The sequence below is a fragment of the Platalea leucorodia genome (assembly GCF_965183815.1).
Source record: "Platalea leucorodia genome assembly, chromosome: 5".
NCBI classification, from domain to species: Eukaryota; Metazoa; Chordata; class Aves; order Pelecaniformes; family Threskiornithidae; genus Platalea; species Platalea leucorodia.
Genome location: NC_138827.1, coordinates 90,938,897 through 90,962,637, shown reverse-complemented (window position 1 = coordinate 90,962,637; position 23,741 = coordinate 90,938,897). Strand labels below are relative to the sequence as shown.

General features: G+C 41.2%; 1 protein-coding gene across 1 annotated transcript in view; it reads right to left on the bottom strand.

The window, feature by feature from the left end:
• The window catches only part of KALRN (kalirin RhoGEF kinase), a gene marked incomplete at its 5' end in the record, with an annotated part of 528,347 nt that overhangs the window by 148,472 nt on the left and 356,134 nt on the right, over nucleotides 1-23,741 (bottom strand). Inside the window, 11 exons of the mRNA XM_082311480.1 lie at nucleotides 3,004-3,093; nucleotides 4,788-4,857; nucleotides 6,639-6,748; nucleotides 7,686-7,752; nucleotides 9,017-9,135; nucleotides 10,222-10,404; nucleotides 12,958-13,080; nucleotides 13,642-13,757; nucleotides 16,442-16,556; nucleotides 17,479-17,628; nucleotides 21,012-21,230. Coding sequence (XP_082167606.1) covers nucleotides 3,004-3,093; nucleotides 4,788-4,857; nucleotides 6,639-6,748; nucleotides 7,686-7,752; nucleotides 9,017-9,135; nucleotides 10,222-10,404; nucleotides 12,958-13,080; nucleotides 13,642-13,757; nucleotides 16,442-16,556; nucleotides 17,479-17,628; nucleotides 21,012-21,230 — 1,362 coding nt within the window. The remainder of the gene's footprint in view (nucleotides 1-3,003; nucleotides 3,094-4,787; nucleotides 4,858-6,638; nucleotides 6,749-7,685; nucleotides 7,753-9,016; nucleotides 9,136-10,221; nucleotides 10,405-12,957; nucleotides 13,081-13,641; nucleotides 13,758-16,441; nucleotides 16,557-17,478; nucleotides 17,629-21,011; nucleotides 21,231-23,741) is intronic.

The following is a 23,741-nucleotide window of genomic DNA, read 5'->3' as shown; positions in this document are numbered from 1 at the left end:
GGTCTGAACTTAATGTGGGTGGAGGTGGAAATCAGAGAGGTCTGTGCAGGGTAGAGCACAGGAGTGCAGACATTTCTCACAAACCTCTAAGTAACACGAATCATAGAATCATAGAATTGTCAAGGTTGGAAAAGACCCTTAAGATCATCGAGTCCAACCGTCAACCTATCACTGCCAAGTCCATCTATACCACGTCTTCAAGCACTGTATCTATCCGTTCTTTAAATACCTCCAGGGATGGAGACTCAACCACTTCCCTGGGCAGCCTGTTCCAATGCCTGACCACCCTCTCGGTGAAGAAGTTTTTCCTAATATCCAACCTAAACCTCCCCTGGTGCAGCTTGAGGCCGTTTCCTCTCGTTCTATCACTCGTTACTAGGGAGAAGAGACCGACCCCCACCTCGCTACAACCTCCTTTCAGAAGGAGCAGAGAGACATCTGAGATAGCTTTGAAGCAGCTGGCAGGTTTCAGAAGCAAGCTAGCCACAGGGTTCTGTGCTCTCTACTTTGCCTTGCTTCTTGTTTAAAGCAAGCTTGGTTCACGTTACAGTGCACCATGGCTTACCATTAGACACAACTTTAGTTATTCCCTGGGTGGAAAAGTGTCCCAAGGGCCTGGACAAATGAAGGTATCTGACAGGCACCATGTGCTGGCAGTTGTGTGTTGCAAACCAGATGAGCTGCAGAACAGGATCAACATGTAGTCTTACATGCAATGACAGAATCCCAGAAAATCACCAAAAATATCCTCTGTATAGGGCAGCACAGGACCCTCACAGGACCCTCCATGGACAACATGGAGACAGAAATACTTAAATACAATTTCACACCATAAGAACTGCTGAATTTACCATGAAGCAGTGCTGAAGTGCCCAGATTTTGTAACAAATGTCTAAAGAGATTCACAAATTAAGTCATCTAATTGTGTACAGTTGTTTAGCAGGAGGAAAAACTGCATCCTGAACTGGGTGTACACACCGATGGCTTCCTGAGTAAACTGATTCAGCACTAAAAACCTCATGAAACATTTAGGTTTTGTAACGCATGACACAAATCTTTGGTGAGCAATTTCAGAAAAATTATTACTAAAGAGAAACTGAGACCCTGCTTGTGCCTCTGCCTATTTCCTAAGGGACACTCTAGCTCAGAGGATAAACTGTCCAAGAACCACCATCCATGCAGAAACACTATGCTCTGCAACTCTACCAAAGTCAATGAGTTTTACCGTCTTCCACACTGTAAATGCTGGTCATGCAAATTAAAAGTGCCCTGTGGCTTCTTGAATACAACAACTGATCTTTTCCAGGATTTAAAGGAAAAAATACTCAAAATAGCAGAAGCATATAGACAATTAAAACAAACTCTGTCTTTGTCCCGAGGACAAAAGCTCACTTAAATAAGACACTAAAATCAACTCTATCATCTCAATAATATGCTGATTTCCACCAGCTGAAGCCCTTGCAATGAGCCCTGAAGCTGCAAATTTTCCATGGCCTTGAAGGATTCAGACAGACTACTAGGACTACTTCTTTTCATCTCAACGGTGGCTTTCTATGGCAGTTTATGCAATTTAAGGGGTTGTGCACTTGTGATCTTCAAGCAGGCTTCTTACTAAGAAGTGTTATTCTAGATAACTCACTCTCATCATCAGGGTGTTTTGGGAAATTCCAGGTTCTTCCTGGAAGAAAAGAACCAGCCATTTCCTCCATATTCCTTGGGCTAGACTGTCCTGCCACTTAACCACTGCCACTCCAAGATCAAGGATCTACAGGTACTTCACACTATCTTAGTCAGATTGAGTGACTCCTAGAGGATTTTACTGGGGGGATAGCCAGCTTTCTCTTTTTGCACAGGCAGCACTGGGTAGCCCAGCACAATTCCCACCAATGGAAGGAAAACATCTCCCCTTGCAAAACAACAGATGCTGACACATGAATATTATCTATTAAGCAGCATCGGGCAGGTTTCTAGCCCACATACAGAGCTGGAGTGGCAAAGCTTAGCAGAGGAAACGCTTTTAACCTGTGCGAACACCACTGACAGACACCTAAGGCTCAAATCCTTCAGGAGACACCAACCAGCACAAACCATTCAACAGCCTCAAGCGCCACCTCCTGGAAAATCCCTTTCAGTTCAATTTTACTTTTCGACCATCTGGTAACAAGGCAGAAAACAAGGCAAAAGAAAAAGGTGCTCATCACTTCTGGCTCACGTGAGATCTTTCAGTGTTGAGTTTAATTGAAATGCTATAACCATTGGCACATACGAAACCCAGAGGAGCTGATTCATGTCAGGCAGGTTGGATCCTGCTGAGTGGTTACATTTGTAAACAGATTTTCAATGCTTTGGAAAAGAGTTCTTAGCATTTTCTCAGAAAAGCAACTAATTAAAGCTATAAGCCAGCAGACAAACATGGCAAAACAGATGAGGTTCCCAAAATCAGAGGGAAAGCTTAGTTTAGAAGTACTCAAAAACTTTAAAGATTTTTTTTCAGCCTACAAAACTGGGTTTGGAGCCTGCAAATGTTTATCACCAAGTGTAGTGCTTGTAAGGGAAATAGTCTAATTGCAGTTAACCGGAGTCCCTGACTAGCATGATGAAGCAAATGTTTCATAGGGTGGGTAAAATTTGCAGAACAGGAGGACAGGATCTTGTTTTGGACTTAGGGATTTCAGGTCATAAAATATAACGGGATCTGCTTTTCATTTTACCACGAAACCCAGAAATAGCGAGTACATCTAAACCAGATCTTTAGAAAGGACTGAGTCTGAAAAATGCACAAAGGTTCCCATAAGAATGCATGTCTCCATTAAAAATGACTTGCCGCACTGATGAAGATCACATATCACACCACAGCCTATTAGTTTTCACAGCATCTGATATCTGCAGTGGACTGAAAAACCCAAATGACAATGTTTAAAAAGGAACCCGTTGCTCAGACGTAAAGAGGAGGTGCTTCAGCTACACTATGCATGCTGAAGGAAAATGGCAATGGCTGCTTACATCAAAGAAAGTCCCTGCATGTTCCAGGATGAGCTGGCTGGAGTCAGGCTTGTTTTTGCAGTAGGTGACATACATCTGAAATTTATCTGCCTGTGAAAACAAACATAATGGGAAAAGCAAGATAAGCTATTTCTCTGTTCGCATAGTCTTTCATTAAAGCTCACCAGGATAAATACAGGTGATAAAATCCCACCTCTCAAAGCAACATAGGAATTGCAAATTAAGAACAGAAGACTTATAGACAGTTCATAACTTACCTCAGCAATTCTTAGGGGAATGAGGTGCACCGTGTAACAGCTATGGGAGGCTTTCTTTAACAAGTGTCATAGAGGGAAGGCCTAAAGCTTTAATCCAGCTATAAAATAATTTCTAAGAGCTCTAACGATGTTACACAGCTTGTATCCAAAAGTCTGCAGGTCTCAAAACCCAGTCATGAAATATTGGCTTTATCACCTATTTGCAGATAAAGCCAGTGTAGAAACTCTAGGCAAAAGACTCACCTAGCTTAAACTGGCTCAAGCCAACATTCTTGACTTGAGACTGGCTCAGATTTGTGACGCCTGGCCCAAACTTGCCTTTCCTACCTTGGTTCAGACTTTAATGGCTCATACTTTATGTTGTGCTAGGAGTGTTTTGCATTTCATTTCCTAATTTATTTATTTTTAAGAGGAAATTAAAAGCATCTGTGCACTCCTGCCTTAGAGCAGTTTTGTATTACTGAACTCTGGTCTCAGGGAGAGGCAGGCAAACAGAAAAGGAGGATGGCCTCCTTTTATTACTGTTGCATTTTTTATACCAGGTATCTAAATAACAGGACCCTGCAACTGGGCAAGCAGCTTTGCGTGTATGTCTGTAAACATACACACAGCTCTGGACGTGTACTATTGCTGAGATGATATGGTAGTATCTTAAAAGTACCATGAAGATTTTGCACAGAACGATATGTAAATGTGTCTCTCTTTCATAAATATGTAAGCTCTTCTTTGTAAATAATATTTCTGAATCCATTTCATCAATATTTGTGTCATGTTTTTAAATTAAGAGCCCATTTGAAATCATCCAAACTTGCTCATATTTTTGGTAAGTGAAAATGTTCCATAATGACTAATTCCCAGCTTTAAAATATGAATAAAACCATCAGAGAAAACATTATGATGGCTGACTTGTGTGGTAAATATTTTGAAAAGAGAAGCATTTTCATACAGATAAATTACTGTAGCCAATTCCTGGAGCCTCCTACGCCCATGAAGACTCTTACCATCAAGTTTTCAAAGTCCTCTTGGAAATTGTCCTGACACTGGGATGAGACGCCCAGTGGCTCAGCAATTTGACACTAACTTCTGAAGAAAAATGTTGATAAAATATATTGTTCGTGGCTTTGTAGAGGTCTCATGGCATGACTAAAATTCTCTAAGGAGAGTATATTAAGATTTTAAATATCTGTCCTCCCGTGCCCTTCACAAAGAGATGAATGTCACCCCTAAATACAGGTTTGGTTTGACAAAGTCCTGTTAAACAGGAACCAGCAGAGGTAAAAGCTGTGCTGGTCAGTGCAGGACAGGGAGAGAGGCTCTGGAAAGCCTTTGCACCACTTCTCAGGAGAAGAGCTAAGGGAAGGAACCTTTCACCCTGGGAAAGATGAAGGACAAAGAAGTCGTAGTTCCAGATTAGCTCCTAATCTCACTTATCACTAAGGACGTAACCCTTGCACCAATTCGCAGTTTGTTTCTGTCTGTGCTGGAAGAATTAATTTGAATAATAATGAAAAGAAGAAGCCTCATTACCCAGGTGACAAAGCAGTGGCCCACATCCTCAGGCAGTTGTTCGTATTTCTCTAGTTCTTTCAGAAAAATGCTGAAAAAAGAAGACACCGATGTAATTAGTTACAGTCAAATACCCAGGAGAAGCAGAATGACCAATGAGTTAATCAGTGCTAATGATCAATACTTGTATCTTGATTACGAGGCTAATCAAGTGTCCTGCCAGTGGAAAAAGTGTGTCCTTGCCAAGGTATGCTTTGGTTTTAGAACAGTCATGCCTGACTCAACTAGAAAGGAAGAGGTAGCAACCCCTAGTAGGGGTCAGTGTATTCAGGACTGCAAAGTGATATTCAAGAACCAGATCATGAATCTTCAAAAAGATCCTGTGCAGCAGTTCAGAGGAAGAGCAAAAAGCAAAGCCCAAAGCTGCCAGCTTCCTATCACCAAACACAGCACACTGGGCAAAGCGCAACAATTTAAACAAGCTTGATGCTTCATAAGTAAGTAGTAAATTCCCAAAATACGGATTTTGTAATCAGCTCTCTCCCAACATCTTGTACTATGAGTGACATCTCTGTTTGCAGATAGAGCCTTCAACAATGCCTGGGTGGAAAGAGGAATGTGGAACATAAGTTGCAGAAGGAGAAGCAACTGAATGTGCTGTTTCCCCAGCCCTGAATCAGGCTGGGGGTTGCCTTAACATCACCAGCCAAAGGAGAAGATTGTGAAGGATGCTGGTGGAGGCAAGGGGCGGGGGGGGAGCAATTTATTTTAGCATTGCTAGAAGTTTTAGTGGGAAAAGGATTATGCAGAAGCAGCAGGCTGGAGGAAGATGGGTTGGACAAAGGACAAATGACAGCAGCAGGGAGCTGAGGGGCATGACTGAGGGTTAAAGGGGTGTTAGCTGGGAGCAAGTGAAAGCCAAAAAGGAGAGTAATCAGATGGCATCAGTCAGGGTCAATAAAAAGAAGACATAGCACCACAGAGAGAGGTGAAGTGGGAAGGCGATTGGGCGATCCTAGCATAGTTTTAAATGGGAGAATACTTACCTGTATTATCTATTACTTAAAGGCCTTTCTAATGTAACATGTAGTTTGAATCTACTATCCTGATATGCTTTGAGGCTGCTTGCACAAAAGCATGCATACGGCAGCCTCTGCTGAACCATATTTTTGTGTATGTGACGACCGTATTTATGTGTATGTGATGGCACATTTATCTGGCTGAAGCACTGAAAGTCTCCCAGAGCTTCAACAAGGAAGGATTTTCCAATTTCTTTTTCAAACTGCTTTGGTTTTGACGTGTAACTTTAAGACAGACTTTGAAATTCAGCACCCCTAAATGTTAAGTTTAAAACTGCTATTGCATTCACATTATGGCAGGGAAACAGTGCCCTCTAAGCTGATCTGATACAGTCTTATCTTGATAAAAGGGAGTACTGTTAGTTACAGATTAAATACAGTGAGTCTCCAAAAAGTGGCAGGAAAGCTACTTATTAACCCAGCTCATGTCAACCATTCCTTTTTTCCCCCTCGTATTTTCCAAGAGATCATACATTTGACAGGCAAGCTTCCAGACTAGATCCAGTGCTGTGAGATGGGAAGCACGTGAAGGACTACAAAGCATTGGTATAATATGACCTTAGCCTTGTTAATCAGCTGAAGGCAAAGTTTAAACTAAGATGCAATTCATTTTTGTGAAATAAACAAAACAAGAAATCAAACATTATTTTGCAAATCTGGATCAATTACTTCACACTCCTATGTGCATTTTACTGTAGGTGTTCACTGCAGACACGATATGGATGTACAGGTATACGCGTGCCTTCGGTTTCCTTCGTTAGTAAACATTAACAGAACTGTTACGAAAACCTACTTGTTATGAAAGTCATATATCTCCTGAATATTGCCAAAGATGATGTGTTCTTTATTAAGGATCCCAGCGGGTATTTCTTCCACTCCACTTGTCATTTCCCAAAGGTAAGTCTGGAAGACATCAGCAATTCTTAGCTTTGTGAATAAATGCAGTGAAAAAGAATAGATCTCCCTGTTTTATTGTCAAAGGCACAGGCTGACAAGGGAACTATGTACTTTGAGATTAAAGAAACAAGCTAAAAAAAAAAAAAAAATGTTCCAGTGTCACAGAAAGCTCTCCAGAGAAATTTAAAGTGCTGATACTCAGAAGTTGTCTGAGGAAAAAGCAGAAACATGCCAACAACACCTGTCTTTGCTGTCCAACTGATGGTGTCCAAAAACTGCAGGCAGAAACAGTTGAAAGTTAAGTTGGATTTGCCACTTCAGTAGCACTAGATACATAAAAATCTCTTTCAAACTGCAGGAATATGAAAGATGACAGATTTCACTGAAATACACTCCGCTTTTTTTGCCCTGAATATCACAGTCCCCTTCAGGAACACCCTGCTGTAGAGCTAGGCAAGGGTATTTGACAGTGCAAATCCAGCTCTTTGTCTAGCGTGAGATGATCTAAAGGAATAAATTTGAATTCTTAAGAAAATGCTCCGTGATTCAAAAAAAAAAAAAAAAAAAGACTAGAAACCAACACATTTCAGGTCAACGTGCAAATATATTGCTCTTTACTGAGTCCCTGCTCTCACTCTGCAGGGGTCAGCGCAACTTTGTAAATAAAGACACACTCATGTGTCCCTGGGGGTACAGACGTTGACAGCCACGCGTGGGGAGCACAGGACACAGGACACGGTTCTGCTGGTGGGAGACAAGCTCCCTCTGCTGCCCACCCAGCTCCCACCACCAGCAGGACATAGGTCTGTGGCTAGCCACGGATGGTGGTACCCTCATACCAACGCTTGTCAAGGTCAGCCTTTGCACTACAGTGAACATCACCACCACAAAGGATACGATGTCCTTCCTGAAAATACTGGAGACTCCCCAGGCCGTGACTTACCTCTAAACATTCATGTAAGTCCCTGACATAAGCTTTTTCTGTCTGAAGCAGCTCAGCCATAATGAATCTGAAAAAAGAAAGTCTTTCAAGTGTTTTGGACATTATAGACATTTGTACAATGAACAGAAAACAAAACATCCTTCTGTTGTCTTCACGAATCAGTGTACTTCCACTTTAAGCCTTCAGCTGCCTCACTTTGCACCTTTCAGCTCCATGAATGAAATACCACCTCATACTCTATTCTCTTGTAGGGTTATTTTCTAAATATCTTTCCTGCATAAAATTCTGTTAAGTTGTATTTATGCAACCCTGAGGTGTGATTTACTATCTACATGCCCATCCTTAACAGTCAACTGATTCTCAGAATTTTTTTTCCTCAGGAGTAAGGACTTGAGATTCACTGACAACATTTGCATCTTCACTAATAGTCAACGGTAAGTCACCCTGAAACTTGACCTTCAGTGGCAATACAGATGGATTTGGGAGACATCACTACTTTGAAGAGGCTTCAACAGCTTGGTATTTGACTGGAGAAAATCCAGACTGCTGGGAAGCCCAACAACCACATCTCTAGTGCCTGAGGCTGGTCATCGCAAAGTTGAAATGCCCAATGTTTTGAAAACGTGCCACAGGCAGATCAAGTGTAACCACTGTTTCCTAAAGTAGAAATGGTTTCTTATCAAGGTTATGCACTGTAGTGACAATTTCAGAGGGGTGAGAAGGATCGTACATACAAATGCTTTCCAGAATATTCTCACAAAAAAATTAAGACAAAATACTGTAAAATCAGACTGTTTCTAGATTTAAGTGCAACAAGCACTCTCCAAATCTTTCCTCTAGTATGAAACATTTCTAGTTCTCTCAGTTCTACACTCACTGAAATTTGAACCTAAACTTCAAGTGAACTCTTGTGTCACTGAAACCCAATTAACTCCTTTGGCTGCCATTGGAGTTTAGATGATACCTAGACGTATAAAGATGCTTTTCATTTTTTCTGTTCATTTTACTTTTCACATACAGTCAGAAATAAATCGTGACAGTGAGGATCTCCACGACATCAGGGTCTAATTGAAGTGCTTGACTCACTCCTTTTCCTTTCCAAACGTAACTTCTGATTAAAACCAGAAGAAATTCAACCTGTATGTTCTGAAATTCTCTAGCCTACAAGCCACAACTTCTGCCCTACATCTGTAGATTTATCTCAATAGCTCCACAGCTGGAAGGAGTTATAGGACTGTCAGTCAGTCACATAAGTATGTCAGTTACATAAATATCACAGAATCACTCTTAGATAATGTGTCATAGCAGACTGCGCGTGTTTAGGGACATACTCTTTCTTTCTGGCCGACTTTCTTTTTTCTTCATTGACTTCATGATTTGCATCTCGCAGCTTTACCTCCCGGTCTGAAAGACTTGCTGGAATAATATCTAGTTCTAGGTCCTTGTTATCCTACAAAAAGTGAGAGTACAGATTTTAAATTCATTGTAACCCTACTGTCATGCAAAATGCAGTATGTTCATGAGATCAAATGGATAAGAAGGGACAAAAGTAAGGTAAAAATACCAATGTCAGAAAGAAGGAAGTTCAAAGAGATTTAGAACTACAGTGAGAAGGGAGAAGGTGAGAGAGAAATCTTAAAAAACGCCAACTATGAGATTTATTATAGTCTTCACTGTTACTCCTATCTAGAAATAGGTATTGACAACAAACATCTAAATTTTACATTGCTCCTTCACATCTAAATAAGTTGCCTAGTATGGGACTTCATAAATAGTCTGATAAAGTAAGGCACTATGCAGAGACAATCCCAGCTTCCAATGGCCTCCTGCCATGGAAATACTTTCCAGACTGTGGTTAGTAACTTTGTGTAAACCAGAGACCCTACAAGGAACAGTGCATTTAAGGTATCTTGAGGGTGTAAGTGAGTGAATTTATTCCTCTTTCTTTGATACTTAATTTTGAAGGATCGTTGACTGAAACGTTTTAAAGTGTTTCTGCTTCTGGCACTCCCCCTTAATACTGTGGCCAGGGAACAGCAGGAGGTTCTAATTTTTGTTTCTCTTGTGTTGCTCTATTTCACCTAAAAGAGCTCAGAGATGAGGCTGGGGATCAATTTTTTGGTTAGTTAAAGGATGAGAGAATGGAAACTTACAGTCAAAGCCTGAGTTTGATTCAAAATAATGGTGTGGGAGCAGGATTTATGGCTTATGCTAAAATTAACACAGACTTTTATTCAAATAATGGGTTTCCTCCTCCTTCCCAGTAGCTGTATGGTCTCCTGGAGGATGGTGTGAACATTTGCTTAGAAAGTCTTTCTGATCTTCATCTGTCTCCTCCTCACATGACTGATCTGCCACAAAAAAACTTTTTCTCTTCAGAAACAGTTCTGAGCTTGGCTAGGTAGGTTGGCTAGGTTTTAAGTGTTGCACAATAAAGGATGCATGATAACCTGCGGCATTGATACCATAGACTTCACTTCCCTCTGTGACTTTCACCTTTGATATAGAACCCCAGCAGGACATGGACTTACAGTACCTCTGTATTGATTCCAACGGCTTTTTCCAGGGAGTAGCGGTATTTCCCCATCCTGAGAGAGAAGTCACGGTAGCGTTTGTCAACGGTGGTGACCCACTTCCTAATTTCAGTGGCGTGTATATGTCCTTTTTCTACAAAGCTGTCAGCCAGCTGGATGAGGAGCTTCACTTTTTCCTTTGTTTGCTGCCAAAAATATGGTCCTTGGTTATGTTGCATTATTATTATTTCCTGTGCTTTTAATTCACACAGCAGTCAGAAGCAGCTCACAATTTTTTATACATCATTAAAGAGTGCCTGTACTTCATCTTATACAGAATCATATGCTTTAAACTTTGCCCAATAAAACATGAAAGGAATGACATTTTTATAAGGACACTTATGAAGCTGCAGGAGATACAAAAAGTCAGGTTTTTGAAACCACACACACACAAACACATAAGGAAAACATGTTGGAAGTTAGACATGCCTCCTTCCCATAACCAAAAACTTATTTTTTGTGAACCTTGGAGTAGAAGACAGGATTTTAAAACCACACCTCATAAAATACACCAAGTTACTCTGAATCTTTTACCTAGGTGGTTCTGCAGACCTGTGTAGGCAGGTCATTAATACACCACATATCAGGCCAGGAAGTGAGTTTCAGTCACTACTACTCGGTTTCAGAAACAAACAGAATTTAAATCCAAATTCCTTGTCTACTATAAAGTCTCCCATCAGTATTTTAGTTCCAGTTAGAGCATTATAAACTAAAAGATGTCTGAGCTGCAAAACATGCACTGACACCCTAAACCTTCCAGAGGTCTTTTCTGTTCCACTTGGGCTCTGACTGCCCCTTAGTCACTATGGTTTTCCATGTTGAGGAACTTTGTGCAAATCTGGCACAAAAGAGCTAGTTATAAATTTTAGCTTAGATTCCAAATCTATCCTAGGAACTGAAGGAGCCTGGACCCTATGTTCAAGCCAACTCAAGTACAAAATGCTTATAAAAACTGAGATATCAGCTGTACAGACTGCACTCCAGCTGTAGCACACGTGTTAATCCTCAAAAGCAAAAGGAGAATCAGTAGTATCCCCAGAGGTACTGGCAAGCTGCTTTTCAGAGATGGGGAGAACTCTCCACTCCGCCTGAAGCGAGACATGCTATCAGGTACTTGACGTTATCAGCAACATGGACAAATGCATGTCAGACCAGAAAGCATCTAGCAGATTTCAAGCACGAAACTAAATTCAAGAAATTTCACCAGTAAAATAAATTAATAGCTGAATCAGAGGTCATCTTAACAAATTAACTGAGTATTTAAGCAAGGCTAGGTATGGAGAAGTAAAAATCTGACTTCCTGTTATACTTAAAGGGTGTTTCACTCCCAAAAGCTACTGGTGTTTTTGCTTTCCAAACAATTGGTTTGGCCACAAAGTTATTGGGATCAGGAAGGCTTTCAGTTACAGCTTAATTTGAGAATAACATCAGTCTGGGAGTGACGTGCATTTACCAGATTGCACGTGGCAGTGAAAATATTCTAGATCAGTAGTAGGAAAGTGATTTACTAGAGCCCTAGGGAGCAAGACTAGATGCATCAGTGTAAGGAACAGCCAGTAATGGTCAATAAGGAACAAGGTATAAAACTCAATCCTAGGCAAAGTCAAGAGCAGAAATAGTTTGGAAACTTCAGGATGAATTGGGATTTTTCTGATCAAAATTAAATTATAAACTGGAACATGTTTTCAGGCGGACTGATTATGGGTGGTTAGAGGCTCAGAGCACTGTTAAAGGACTGTTGTACGGGTCCTGTTTGATTAAATTAACTCCCATCCACTGCTAGTTATCTCCCATTTTCACAAACATGCAAGCTAAGGAAAAAGGAAGGGGACAAGAACACCACGAAGCCTGTGAATCAAACCCATGCGAGTATGGACAGCCTAATGAGGAATTTAAGGATTACAGAAGATCAATTTCAGGACACAGTGAAATGAAGCCACATAATACCAAAGCCATGGTCTTGCTGCAGTCTGACTCTGCAATTTAGATCCTTATCAGTGACTGTTAATACCCCTGTGGATTCACTGTCTGTGAATTACCTATGGTTTGAATTAATTTGTCTGAAGCAGATCCAATCACCATTCCTCTGTAAACCCCACCAGATTTCTCAGAATTGCTCCATATAAATTAAAAGATTCTTGGTAATGCAGCTTTGTATTAAAAAATGTTCATCCCAGAGTTTACAAACCCATTTATTTAAAGTATTTTGTTGAGATCAGCAGATTATTTCGAATGAGATAAATGATCATCTGTGATCAACCCAGCTGAAATTAATGGAACAAATTGTGGTTGGTAATGACAGGAGAAAGAGACAGGGAATCGAAGATGACCTTGGATATGTTCAGATCAATTAGTTAATCTATACCGTTCTTGTATGATTGTTTGAGGATGGAATTAGGGTATGTCTCATTAGGTTGCTGTGAACTCTGTATGCAAATGGACTTTCTTTTCCTTCTGATCAGAACAAAAATGCTCCATAACCAGTACAGACCAAGGGGGAGAAAACCTCCTTTTTGTGCCTACGTCTTGCTAAAAATGAAAGATCACAGTTCTCAAAAGACATTTATCTTCTGGGCTAGGAATGTCAGGAGGAAAATACAAAATCAAGAGAATATTATTACAGAGATTTAAGGCATTGAAACAGGATCATAAACATAGACTAAGGCATATGCCATAATTAGATTAAAGTCACTGTTTACCTTGGCAGGTACTCTGAATTCCCCATATTCCTTCAGGAGTTCCTGAGTTTCTTCTGCTGATTCCCCTGTGGAGTTGTGAGTAGAGAGGTAATATTCGCCTGTTTCTTGGATCCAGTCTAAGGCCTGTGAATGTCAAAAACAACCAAAGGAAAAACAAAACAAACAGTCTTTGTATTTCAAGAACTAATCCTCTGACAAAAAAAATCTGCCAAATAAAGGATATCAGATCCATTGGGACTTAATACTGCATATACTAAAACACTTTCTAGGAACACATAAAAAGAATACATCAATCAAAGCAAGTGGGAGAGGATACAAAAGGCATGGTATGTTTCCTAGGAGAAAAAGGAATGTAGGGAATTTACCTATATCCAGATAAATCTGCATGCAGGGAAAGCAGTTTTCTCATTCAGTAATAGCTCAATAAAACAAGTTTGCTTTTATATTTATTTTCAAACAAATGACCAAATCCAGAAATTAATCTGACCTGGCAAAAATACTGAGTTTTGTTGTTGGGTTTTGGAATTTTCTTAAAATGTTTTAAATTTGCCATGTTTTCAAACGTTATGGTTTTTAAATACAACTTGAGATTGCAACAGGAACCCCACACAGAGGCATTACACTGATACAAGAAATCTCTACACACTTCCAGGACACAAAGACAAAGAGGGGTTTTTACACTACCTGCTTGGCACTGCGCTCAAAGACAACGTATTGTTGGCACTGATCTAATCTCCGCTTCTTCAGGGTCCAGAAGTGAAGGACCCGGTTCTCCCTCTGCAGCAGCTCACTCAGAATGGCTGTAGGGCAAAGTAAAATGTCTGTATGATTAGTGATTCCGTGAATGCATACAGAAATAAGCCATAAAAAGCTGAATTTACTCACTCTGCCTGGACCACACGCCCAAGAGCAGAGTCCCTGAGACTATACTTCTTAAAACCAAGCATTAATTCAAAGGGGCTGCTTTAAAAAAAGAAAAAAGGCAAACAAAAAAACAACAAAAAAAAGCGCAGTTGCAGGGTTATCTGGTAAAGGAGAAGATGCTAGAACAGAGTTTGGGATTTACCCCAGTAAGTACACTAGGGTACATGATTTCTAGCCCTTTCGTTCTCTTCTGTTGCTTATTTCAGGAGTCTAGTACTGGTTGACATAGGAGAAGTTGCCCTTTTACTGCCTTATCTGTTGCTCTGGCCACAGGCTACCCAGCATTTGGCATCAAAGCCTACTGTCCCATGCAGAGCTCTGGTCATGACTGAATTTAATTCAGACCTGAGCCCCCAGTTTGACATACCCGGTAAAGCTTCTTATACAGCTGTGCTGCCCGGCGACCCTCTGTGCGCTGCTCCCTGTGCAGTTATTGCTGGGCTACGATTTTGCGTTGAGGCCTGGTATTGGTCCTCTAAACTGTTTTCTGTGTGATGGGGGTGTGACAGACACCCAGATTCAGGAAGAGACTGGCAGGAGACCTGCTACTCCTTGGAGTCTAGGACATACGTGTTCTCCTTCAAAACCAGCGTACACAGCCAGACTGTATCAACTTGATAAAAGGGTGTGATTTAAGTCTTTAAAAAGGACCATGGGTTTAACTGAAAAGATTACAGGCAGGGAGAGTGCAAGAGATTTACACTGTATAACTGACATAAAGCTTAGTTAAACCTGAGCTGTTCTAATTAAACTGAGCTGTCGTGTAGCTGGCAGCAGCGTGGCTCATCCCAGCCACGTCTGGGCGCGGAGCTCAGGTAGCCAGGTGCGGAGCTCAGGTAGCCACCTCGGCAGGCGAGGCACAGCAGCCCTCCTGCCCTCATCCTCAGAGCGGAGCATCCACTAGAGGGGACTGAGCCACACGCAGCCAGGGCAGCAGCCACACTCTTTCATACTAAAACATTGAGTCTGGCTTCTCAATCACTTACTGTGACTTACGATCATTTACAGCACCTGTTAATAACCTCTCTCACCCTAAGCCCTTTCTGAATGTACTGATGTTCATTGCTTATGTATCAACACTGGTGGCACCAAACAGATTTGGATGTATCCCTCCCCATTTACAAGTGTGACACTGATTATGGTAAAAAAAATCGTAATACTGAAGTTAATTGCAAAACCTAGCCCAGTCCCTACTGAGGGAACTTTGTCTAAATGACAAAATGAACTTGAAGCTTGTCATAGGTGCTCTAGATCAGGTCTCTGCATAAACAGTTTATGCCAAATAAAACTAATTTTGCTCTGTATTAATGACTTTGCTTTGGAAGCACAAAAAGAATCCTACTAAATGGTGCTTTTATTCTGAACTAGAGTGTCCACTTCAAAGATCTTCTTTGGATAGACTCGCCAAGCATAAGAATTACACATTTGGCTTAGAAAAAGACTAATATTCAAGCTGATTTTTATATAAGTGAGTAATTTCAAACAAGCTCAGTGAGGAACACTCACAAGCTTGTATCAGGTGCATATTTAAGGGCTTGCTGAGTCAGGATTTAATTAATTTTCCCCTGATTTTCAACTATAGGGAACAAAAGTCCACAAGAACAACAAGCATTTGACACAGTAGCGGGAGAAAGTTGAACAAAGTCATGTTAACATTGAAGAACTTGTATTGAAAGAAAGGAAGGAAAAGAATCTCTTCCATAGCACCATTTTCATCTTCTGTGTATAACCAAAGTTCCCATCCCTCCCCACATATATGATGACTGCACTGCTTTTAACCTGTATCTTTCTGCAGCTCGTAAGAAAGCCAATAATAATAACAAAAAATTGTTTATTTCTGCAGAATGACTTTGCTTATTCTTATCAGTACCTTGCAGCATTGCTAGGCACAGATTAAAAACTCTTCAATTAAGCAGAGGAGTGGAAACATTTCAAACATCTCAGATGTATCATCTGATTGTAAAAGGGTGCTCTTTTGACCAAAGGAGAGTAACTACAGGCAGATACTTTTGCTGGTGATTGTCTGATGTGGTAGGACATCAAACAGGATTCCAGGGACAAAAAAATATCAGATCCATCCTAGGGACACATAAGTTTGGGGTTCATTTTTTTCTTGTGCTCAGCAGCAACAGGATGCACCTAGACCTTTTATTTGATATGTGCTTATTTCTTTATGCATTTTTAGATATTAAGGCAAAATCGTGTCTGATCATCTCAGCTGACAACCTACATGATGGGGTGGCACAATATCACTCCCATGGACTCTCCTGAGGAGAGAAGCCAGACAGAGCCCATGTTTCAAACTCCTTTCCTTTTTTCCCCCTACCACCAGCAACAGCAGAGTTCTGTATAAGAACTCATGCCTAGCAGAGGAGGGATCACTTTCTGAGAGGCCTCACTACCCTTGCTAAAGGTGTCAGGTACATGTATCATTCTAGTGACAGCAGATGGCAAAACCTTAAGGTGCCTTCTCAGCATGTTCACAAACTTCAGGATGATCACACAGTAGAGGGGGAAGCAAACAAAACCTTCAATGCTGTCATTGCACCAGCACACCAACCTTTCACTTGCTGCTCGGGCCCCCTTGTATGGCTTGCTACTCCGGGCATGCTGACATTGTTCCGGTGGATGTACTTGAGGAATACCTCAGCGTTCCTTCGTGCCAGTGTACAGGCCTAAGAAAAACAGCCCCGACCAAAAAGAATCAGTAAAGATGAGCAAAGAAAGCAAAGGGGACCCAAGGGAGTTCTCTGCTTATTTTGCAGGGAGTTCTCTTTCATATGAGAACATGAGAGCTTCAGTTAAGAGTCAATAAACTCAGCCAATAAACTAACAGCCTCATAAATGTATTAAAACACGAGTAATTTTGAATATAGTGGCTGATTTTACATATTAAGGCAAATTAATGACAGTAATAAAACAACTGCTCGTAAAGAGCTAGTACCTCACATGTTTTCAATCTAACCAAAGCTAACCCATCTCTCAAGAAAAGTACTCATTATTTCAAAAAACGTATAATCTAGAGACATCATTTCTTAAGTCTTGCCTGCAAGCGTAATTTCATGTTGTATATCGGTTTTAGTGGAAGGTGGGAGGCTGGCTGTCAATTGACTTGTCAGCTCCACAGTTCTTACAAAGCAGCACCTGGAAGGCAGGAGGAAATCTTTTTCTCCATCCTGGTGCTGCCCTACAGTGACACAATTGCTTCAGTTGTTAGTAGTTCTTCAGTTATTGGCTTGGAGGACAGAATTTGGTTTGTATAAGCCAACACCAAAATGCCATATAAAACCTGTCATTTATAATGCTCATCATATGCAATTTTGAGAATTTGAACTTTGAACCAGCACAACAACTAGCATCCTCCAGGTGCAATGCAAATAGCACCTAATCAGTCCTGATGACATCTCTCTGAGATATGCATTGGTGATAATACTTATTACCCTTACTATAACAGCCTGAAACTGGCCTCGGGCTTATACAGCCAGCCAGTAGCTGAACTACAATTACACCTTAGAGCCTCCTCTCAAACTCACCAACACTGCTCTAAATTGACGACTTAATGAGCTTTCCTGACTTATTAGAGAACTAAAATGAGACCTTGAGAAAAGCCTCCTTCTGTTCCAGATGTTTGCTGATCAGAGGGATGACGTGGTCTATCTCAGCTGCTGGTCCAAGTTTATCTCGACCTCCACACCAGTCTTCATCCCGTCTGTATTCTTGCTCCAAGCTCTCTAATACACTGCACACCTGAAACATGCCCATAGCACAACAATCCAGTTAACTACAATCATAATCAGGATGAACATACTCAGTAAAAGTCTATGACCAATAACATTTCAATCGAAATGTTTTGGATTACAGGCCATGGCATGGAGGATAAGTGGGTATGAAACAGACCCTGGACAGAATGATCTAGCAGTTTTCTACTCTGGGATGCATTCGTCTGGTTTAAGGGTGATAAATCCTTCTTCTCTTCCAATGGATAACTGGGGGGAAGCTCAAAAGGTTGAATCAAGGCAGGGGTCAGTGTTGGCCCCAGTGGATCATTCAGGAAACAATCCCTATACAGGAAGGGTGCTTTAGATATGTTTAAATCCCACTGAAGTCAAGAGACTTAGCACATACTTAAAGAAAAACACATGCTTAAATACTTTCCTGAAACAAAGTCTGAAGCTGGAACTAATTCTCTTCAGCTGCATGTTAGATGCTCCCTATACAGCTTTTGTAAAGACTGATGGAAACCAATAGACATTAAATCAGTGTCGCAACCTAGGTGGATGCAGGTGTTCCACTGCACAGGGCTTACACAAGTATCTTCTATCTTGGTAGAATAATGGGAATGAGGTAAATTAACTAACACAGTCTGGAAACTGTGTGTGCAGTGGCCTTGGACAAGGCTGAGTCTTTTGCGTGGCAGATCCTGAGAATGACTCTTAGTGGCCTGTGCAAACACCGAAAAAAATGCAAAAGTCTTCAGGACCAGTTGGAACTTTCCTCTTCTCTCCCAGAAGGCTCTTCCTACACACTCCATTGCTGTGATTACTCAAGATCCAGTCAGTTATTGCTGGGCGTCCAGCTAACCATGTTGACCCTTTTCTTGCTCACTCCTGCAACTTTTATTTGAAGACAGTTATAATTCAGAGGACCCTACATGCTCAAGAGCACAGTCTGGAAAGGACTCTAGCATCACCCACCAATCCTCCCCACTGTCGCAGGCCATTTTCATATAACTCCATTGAGGAACACATGAAACTCGTTCCTAAAACTGGTGAACTGAGATAACTGATCAACTTACTCTGCTGCCAGGCTGTTTAAGGACTTTATGCATTTGACAATCTGAAATCATCTTCCTGCTTGGATCCAAACCAACATTCACCCTCAAACATTTATCAGAGATCAAGTGCCCCATGTGTTATTCAGGCACAGAAAAGCATTTCCATTTTACTTCTTAGTTCTTGAAAACTTTGGTACTCTATTGGACTTTGGTGACTTAAAAATGAAAGTATATAGACTGCCTGGGGTCCACATGTTTTCAGAAAGAATGGTCCCTGCATATGCAAATATCATCTCTCTGTTAAAATGATGAGAGAAATTAATATAAAGTGGGCTGTCAATGAAGTCAGAGAGAAGAAACTGGGCTATTTGAAAGCCAGGGCTCCACTGGTTATATCAAGAACACAGTATGCCTGCGGAAGACAGGCATGAAAAAGTTTGGCTGGTTTTGACAGTCTCTCCACCCTTTTAGCTGCTTTTTTGAGATACTCAGAGAATTCAGGATCCAGTAAATTACTCAGTCCACTCTTATTCAGTCAGGGAGCAGACCGTTAAGGACCGTAGATCAGTCGTGCAGCCCAAGAGAAGATGACAGACTACATGCAGCAGTGAGTTTATGAGCATTCAAAGACTGAATGATCTTTTCCCTAAACATTTGCTGAATAGACACAACTAATGAATGAACTGGTGGGCACTGCAGTATGCTTGTCTATGACTTGGAAACAGGAAGAGAGACTGACTTGATAAATTACTGGCTATGCATACTTTGGCCAGCACATTTGACTGTCTAAAGCACTAATGAATCCCTTAATGGTTTTCATTTCTCACAATCCTCCACCAGCAGTAATTCATTTCAGTCTTGAATGCATCAGGGACTGTAAATCTGTTTGAAACTCTTCACAGTGAAAGACGTTCATTATAAGGAATGAATTCATCTTAAACAATCTTAAAAATATATTAAAAAAATGACACCAAAAAGTGGCCCAAGGATCATCTACAGCCTCAATGTAAAGGAAAGGGTGTAAAGGAAAAAATAATCTCTTTCCATAATGATATATTTAGGTGTGCTAAAAAACTTCCCATGTCTGGTTCTCTAACTGAGGAACTAACTGTGTGATAATAACAATAGAAAATTTAATGGCAATCACTGCTGCCTTTTGTATAAAGCAAGGTTCCTGCAATATCCATGCTAACGGGAACCGCCTGGCTGCAGTAAATTACATCAGGCAAGGCTATGTGAGTACCCACACTATGACACTGATTCTCATTGACTACGGTATAAATGGCACCTTTTTTGCAAGGGATGAATAATCCCATCGTACCAGCAGTGAACTGGAATGTGTTTTGCAATTCATGGACACCTGGAATGAAGTAAAGTTGTGTCAACACATAATGGTTACTGCTGTAATTATCTGTGTTGCAGATGGATTTAAGAGAAATCCCTTCATATCTTGGCATCTTTTTTGGCATGGTGGTGTTTAACTACTAGTGAAAACACTGGCTAATACTGCTCACAAAGTAACTGCAAGCAGTTCTCAAGGAAAAGCAGATTTGCATTCCTCAAAATGAACTCTGATATCATGAGAACTTCAAACTAAAATGGTAGAATTGCAGAAATTCTTTCCATTGGCAAGGGGACAATTAAAAAAACTGACAAGCTTCAAGAATTGCAATGCTTCACTTAAAACTTTAAGATGAATATTACTGCGAACTGCTGCCTTTTTTTTCTTCTTTTTTTTTTTTTTTTTTTTTTTTTTGTTACAATACTTGTCAGAGAAACAATTTTGACTAGTTCAAACTTTGGTTTCCACGTGTGGCATAGCATTGCTATGCCAACACTATGCCAATGCAGCAAATGGACAGTTAATTTTGCCAACGCTGAGAGATCCCTTGCTGGCAGAAGACCCTCTGCACTCAGGGTCAGAGTAGAAAATCCACACCTACCAGCGCTGCTACATCGTGGAGTGTACTCACATTGGTGTTTAGCAGCTGGGAGTCACCTGAGGGCTCAACACTGGCCCTATTCAGGTGACAGAAAGGTTTATACACACCTAATATGTGGATGGAGACATGCAAACATATGTAAAAAGACAAAGGGCAGCTTTTAAGGACAAGCAGGGCTGACTGAAGCCACATTCTTCTTACTTTTGGGATGACTCAAGGAAAAGGGAGAAGAATGAGCACTGGTCCTTAGTGATATTAGCAGAGTAGGTCTTTGGAACAGTTCAACACTCCAGAAGAGTGGAGATTGCACCGCTGATCTTCATGAGAGGCAAGACCTTCGCCCTATACACGAGGAGCTAAATCCCAGGCTGTAGCAACATGCTGTGATACAGATAGGATACTGTTCAGCTCACCTGCTCTGAGGTTTTATAGAAGGCCACCGAGGCATTGACAAGTTTGAGCCTGTCCTCCATCTTCAGCATCAGCTGCTGCCAGTGCAGGGCCACCTTTTCGGCACACTCTCTGATAGCGTCGGCATCATAGTGCCCAGCCTGTAGCAACACTTCGGCTTTCTGCTGGACCTGCAGGGCACTCTGGTGTGTCTTCTGTAAGGAAGTGGCATGAAAGAGGGACTGTGTATGAGGGGAGGAAAGAGAGGTTGTGTAGATGTGCCAGATGTATGGTAGAAAGGTGAAGCGAGGTGTGAGCATGGAGATGCGAGAGAGTGAAACATTTTCAGAGTTATCTTCAGGTAACAGTTACTTTCTGCAAAGCATTTTAGTTTCAACTATTCACACACATTTGAAACATGTTATTAAAGCCTGAGACAAGCAAGCACTGGCTAAGATGGGTTAGCTCCACTGATCAGCTACTGCCCCTTGGGCAACAACCCAGGGTGGGGTTCCCGGAGGATCTATTTTGACAACGCCAGTGCAGGCAGCTGCTGTGCTGAGCTCCCACCCAGCCTCTACTCAGTGCTGACTGCATCTCACACAGTCTGCAGATGCAAAAGCAAACACCAAAGAGCTGGCAAGCTATGGGCCTAATCACCCTAATTTGACTCTTGCCAGGCAGTTTGCTGGCATCAGCAGCTTTACCCATGTGTGTAATTGTCCTGTCTGCAGAATACAAAACATCAACCCCAGAAGACACGAAGATGCCTTACTAAATGGCATGAACTATATCACAAATATCAGCCCCTACAAGATACATTCTGAAAGTCACTTCACTCATCTTGGAGCTACAACTTTAAGGGCAGAGCTGGGGGCAGTGAAGCCATTTTCTCCACCATTCCCCAATTTACTCAGTAGCCAATTAACTCCATATAGGCCGGACTGAATTATCTGCCCCATTCTCCAGCCTACATCAGCTCCTCTCAGAGTAACCAAGTGGTGGTTACACCTTCCTCTGTGGGTTGCTGAGAGGAAAATAGCCCTGGCCCTTCACAGCCCCCTGAGTAACTGTGTTCAGGCACGATTTAGTCCAATATTTGATTTTAATCTTCTGAACAGAAGCCCTAAAATCTCCCAAAGACTCCTCTGTTCTGCATCCCATTTGTAACTGCTGCTGACAAATTCTCATGTGATACTTTTATGATCTAATCCTTGAACCTGGAAAGAAGCTTGAAATCATCTGGTAATACACTGATGAATAATGCAATGTAGAGAAAGCTATTAGCAAAAAAAGGATTAATACTTGGCAGAAACATTTAGGAAGATGTTCAAGAACAACTGGTTAGATTTAATATCCAGCTGCTTTACTGATGTTAGAGTTGTAATACTTGTTTTAAATAGACTTTAAAGGATTTCAACTGAAAATCAATTCCACATCTAGAATGCCTTTAGAGAACAGTCTGCCCTGTGTGCTTTGCTGATCTCTTCCCCATATTGAGTTTTAAACACTTCAAATATTTCATCTCGTGTTTTCTCCCTTTGAAAACTTATTTTCCCCTTACTGTGGCGTAACCCTCTTCTCCCTCTGTGATTTGCATTTACCACCAAATACAAGCACTTCCCCAATGGCAGCAAGCTGCGACAACACAGCCAGTGGGTGTCTTGTTCCCCACTGCTGTCTGGTGACAGCTGCCAAGATGCGGTCAGCACAGCTTGGTACCAGCCAGCTCATACAGAATTGATAAAAAACTTCTTCCTTTTCCCCTAGGAGCTGCAACAGCTGCTCCTTCCTTAGTGTGAGTGGAGCTGGATCAAAATAGGTCATTAGCTGAGATTTAAACTCTATACTTACTAGCAACGCTGTAACGTATATTGACTTATTTAAAGTCTACCAGAAGGCATAAAGACACTTTCCCCCCCCTAAAGCAGGCACCTCTTCAAATCTCCATTATGGAAATATTATTTTCATAGTTTAAAGTTTGGTTTAGTTTTGGTTATTTTCAAATATATATAAACCACAGAAAGGGATTTTCCAACTTGTTCTTTGGTCTGTAAAAAGGTGACAATTAACACAATCTGGGAAGCATATACACCTTGTTAAGCAGGAACAGGAGAAAACAATGGTCCCTCTTTCTCCCAGCCGAAGCGAGCACTCCCTGTGAGTGTAGTAGGGTTTGTTCATAATGACAGGTATATAAAGTACTGAGCCTAACTGTGAGTCTTGTAGCGCCCTACTCAGGGGAGTCCATAGCCATCCACTACCTTCTCTTCCAAAGGAAAGCATCTCAGAGGAGGTGCTATTCCTCCTGCCATGTCCTGGACCTGCGAGCGAGGCAAATGAGTTGGCTCACTATTAGTTTTCAAGGGCCAGGACAAAGGTGTGCTACTCCAGGGCAAGCAGGGGCAAAAGCTCAGTTTTGCAGGGAATTCTTAAAAATTGCCCCTCTTGCCTCTTCTTCAAAGTAAAGTTATTTGAGAATGTGGGTTTGAATGAATGTCTCTTCTGCTGTCAACAAAAGGAGAGTTGAATGAAACCAAGATTTCATGTGAGAGCATTATCCAGTAACAATGATATTCATAAATGAATGCTGTGAAATGATCTGCAAATCGTGGACGTGGGAAGAAACTGACTTCACAAACTTTTCCCATCTTCAAATCACTTTATGAATTTTAATCTTCTTATTTTTTTACCAAGGAAATTATCAGGAGATGCATGAGTGTCATCTTCATGAATGGAAAGGCTGATATCTG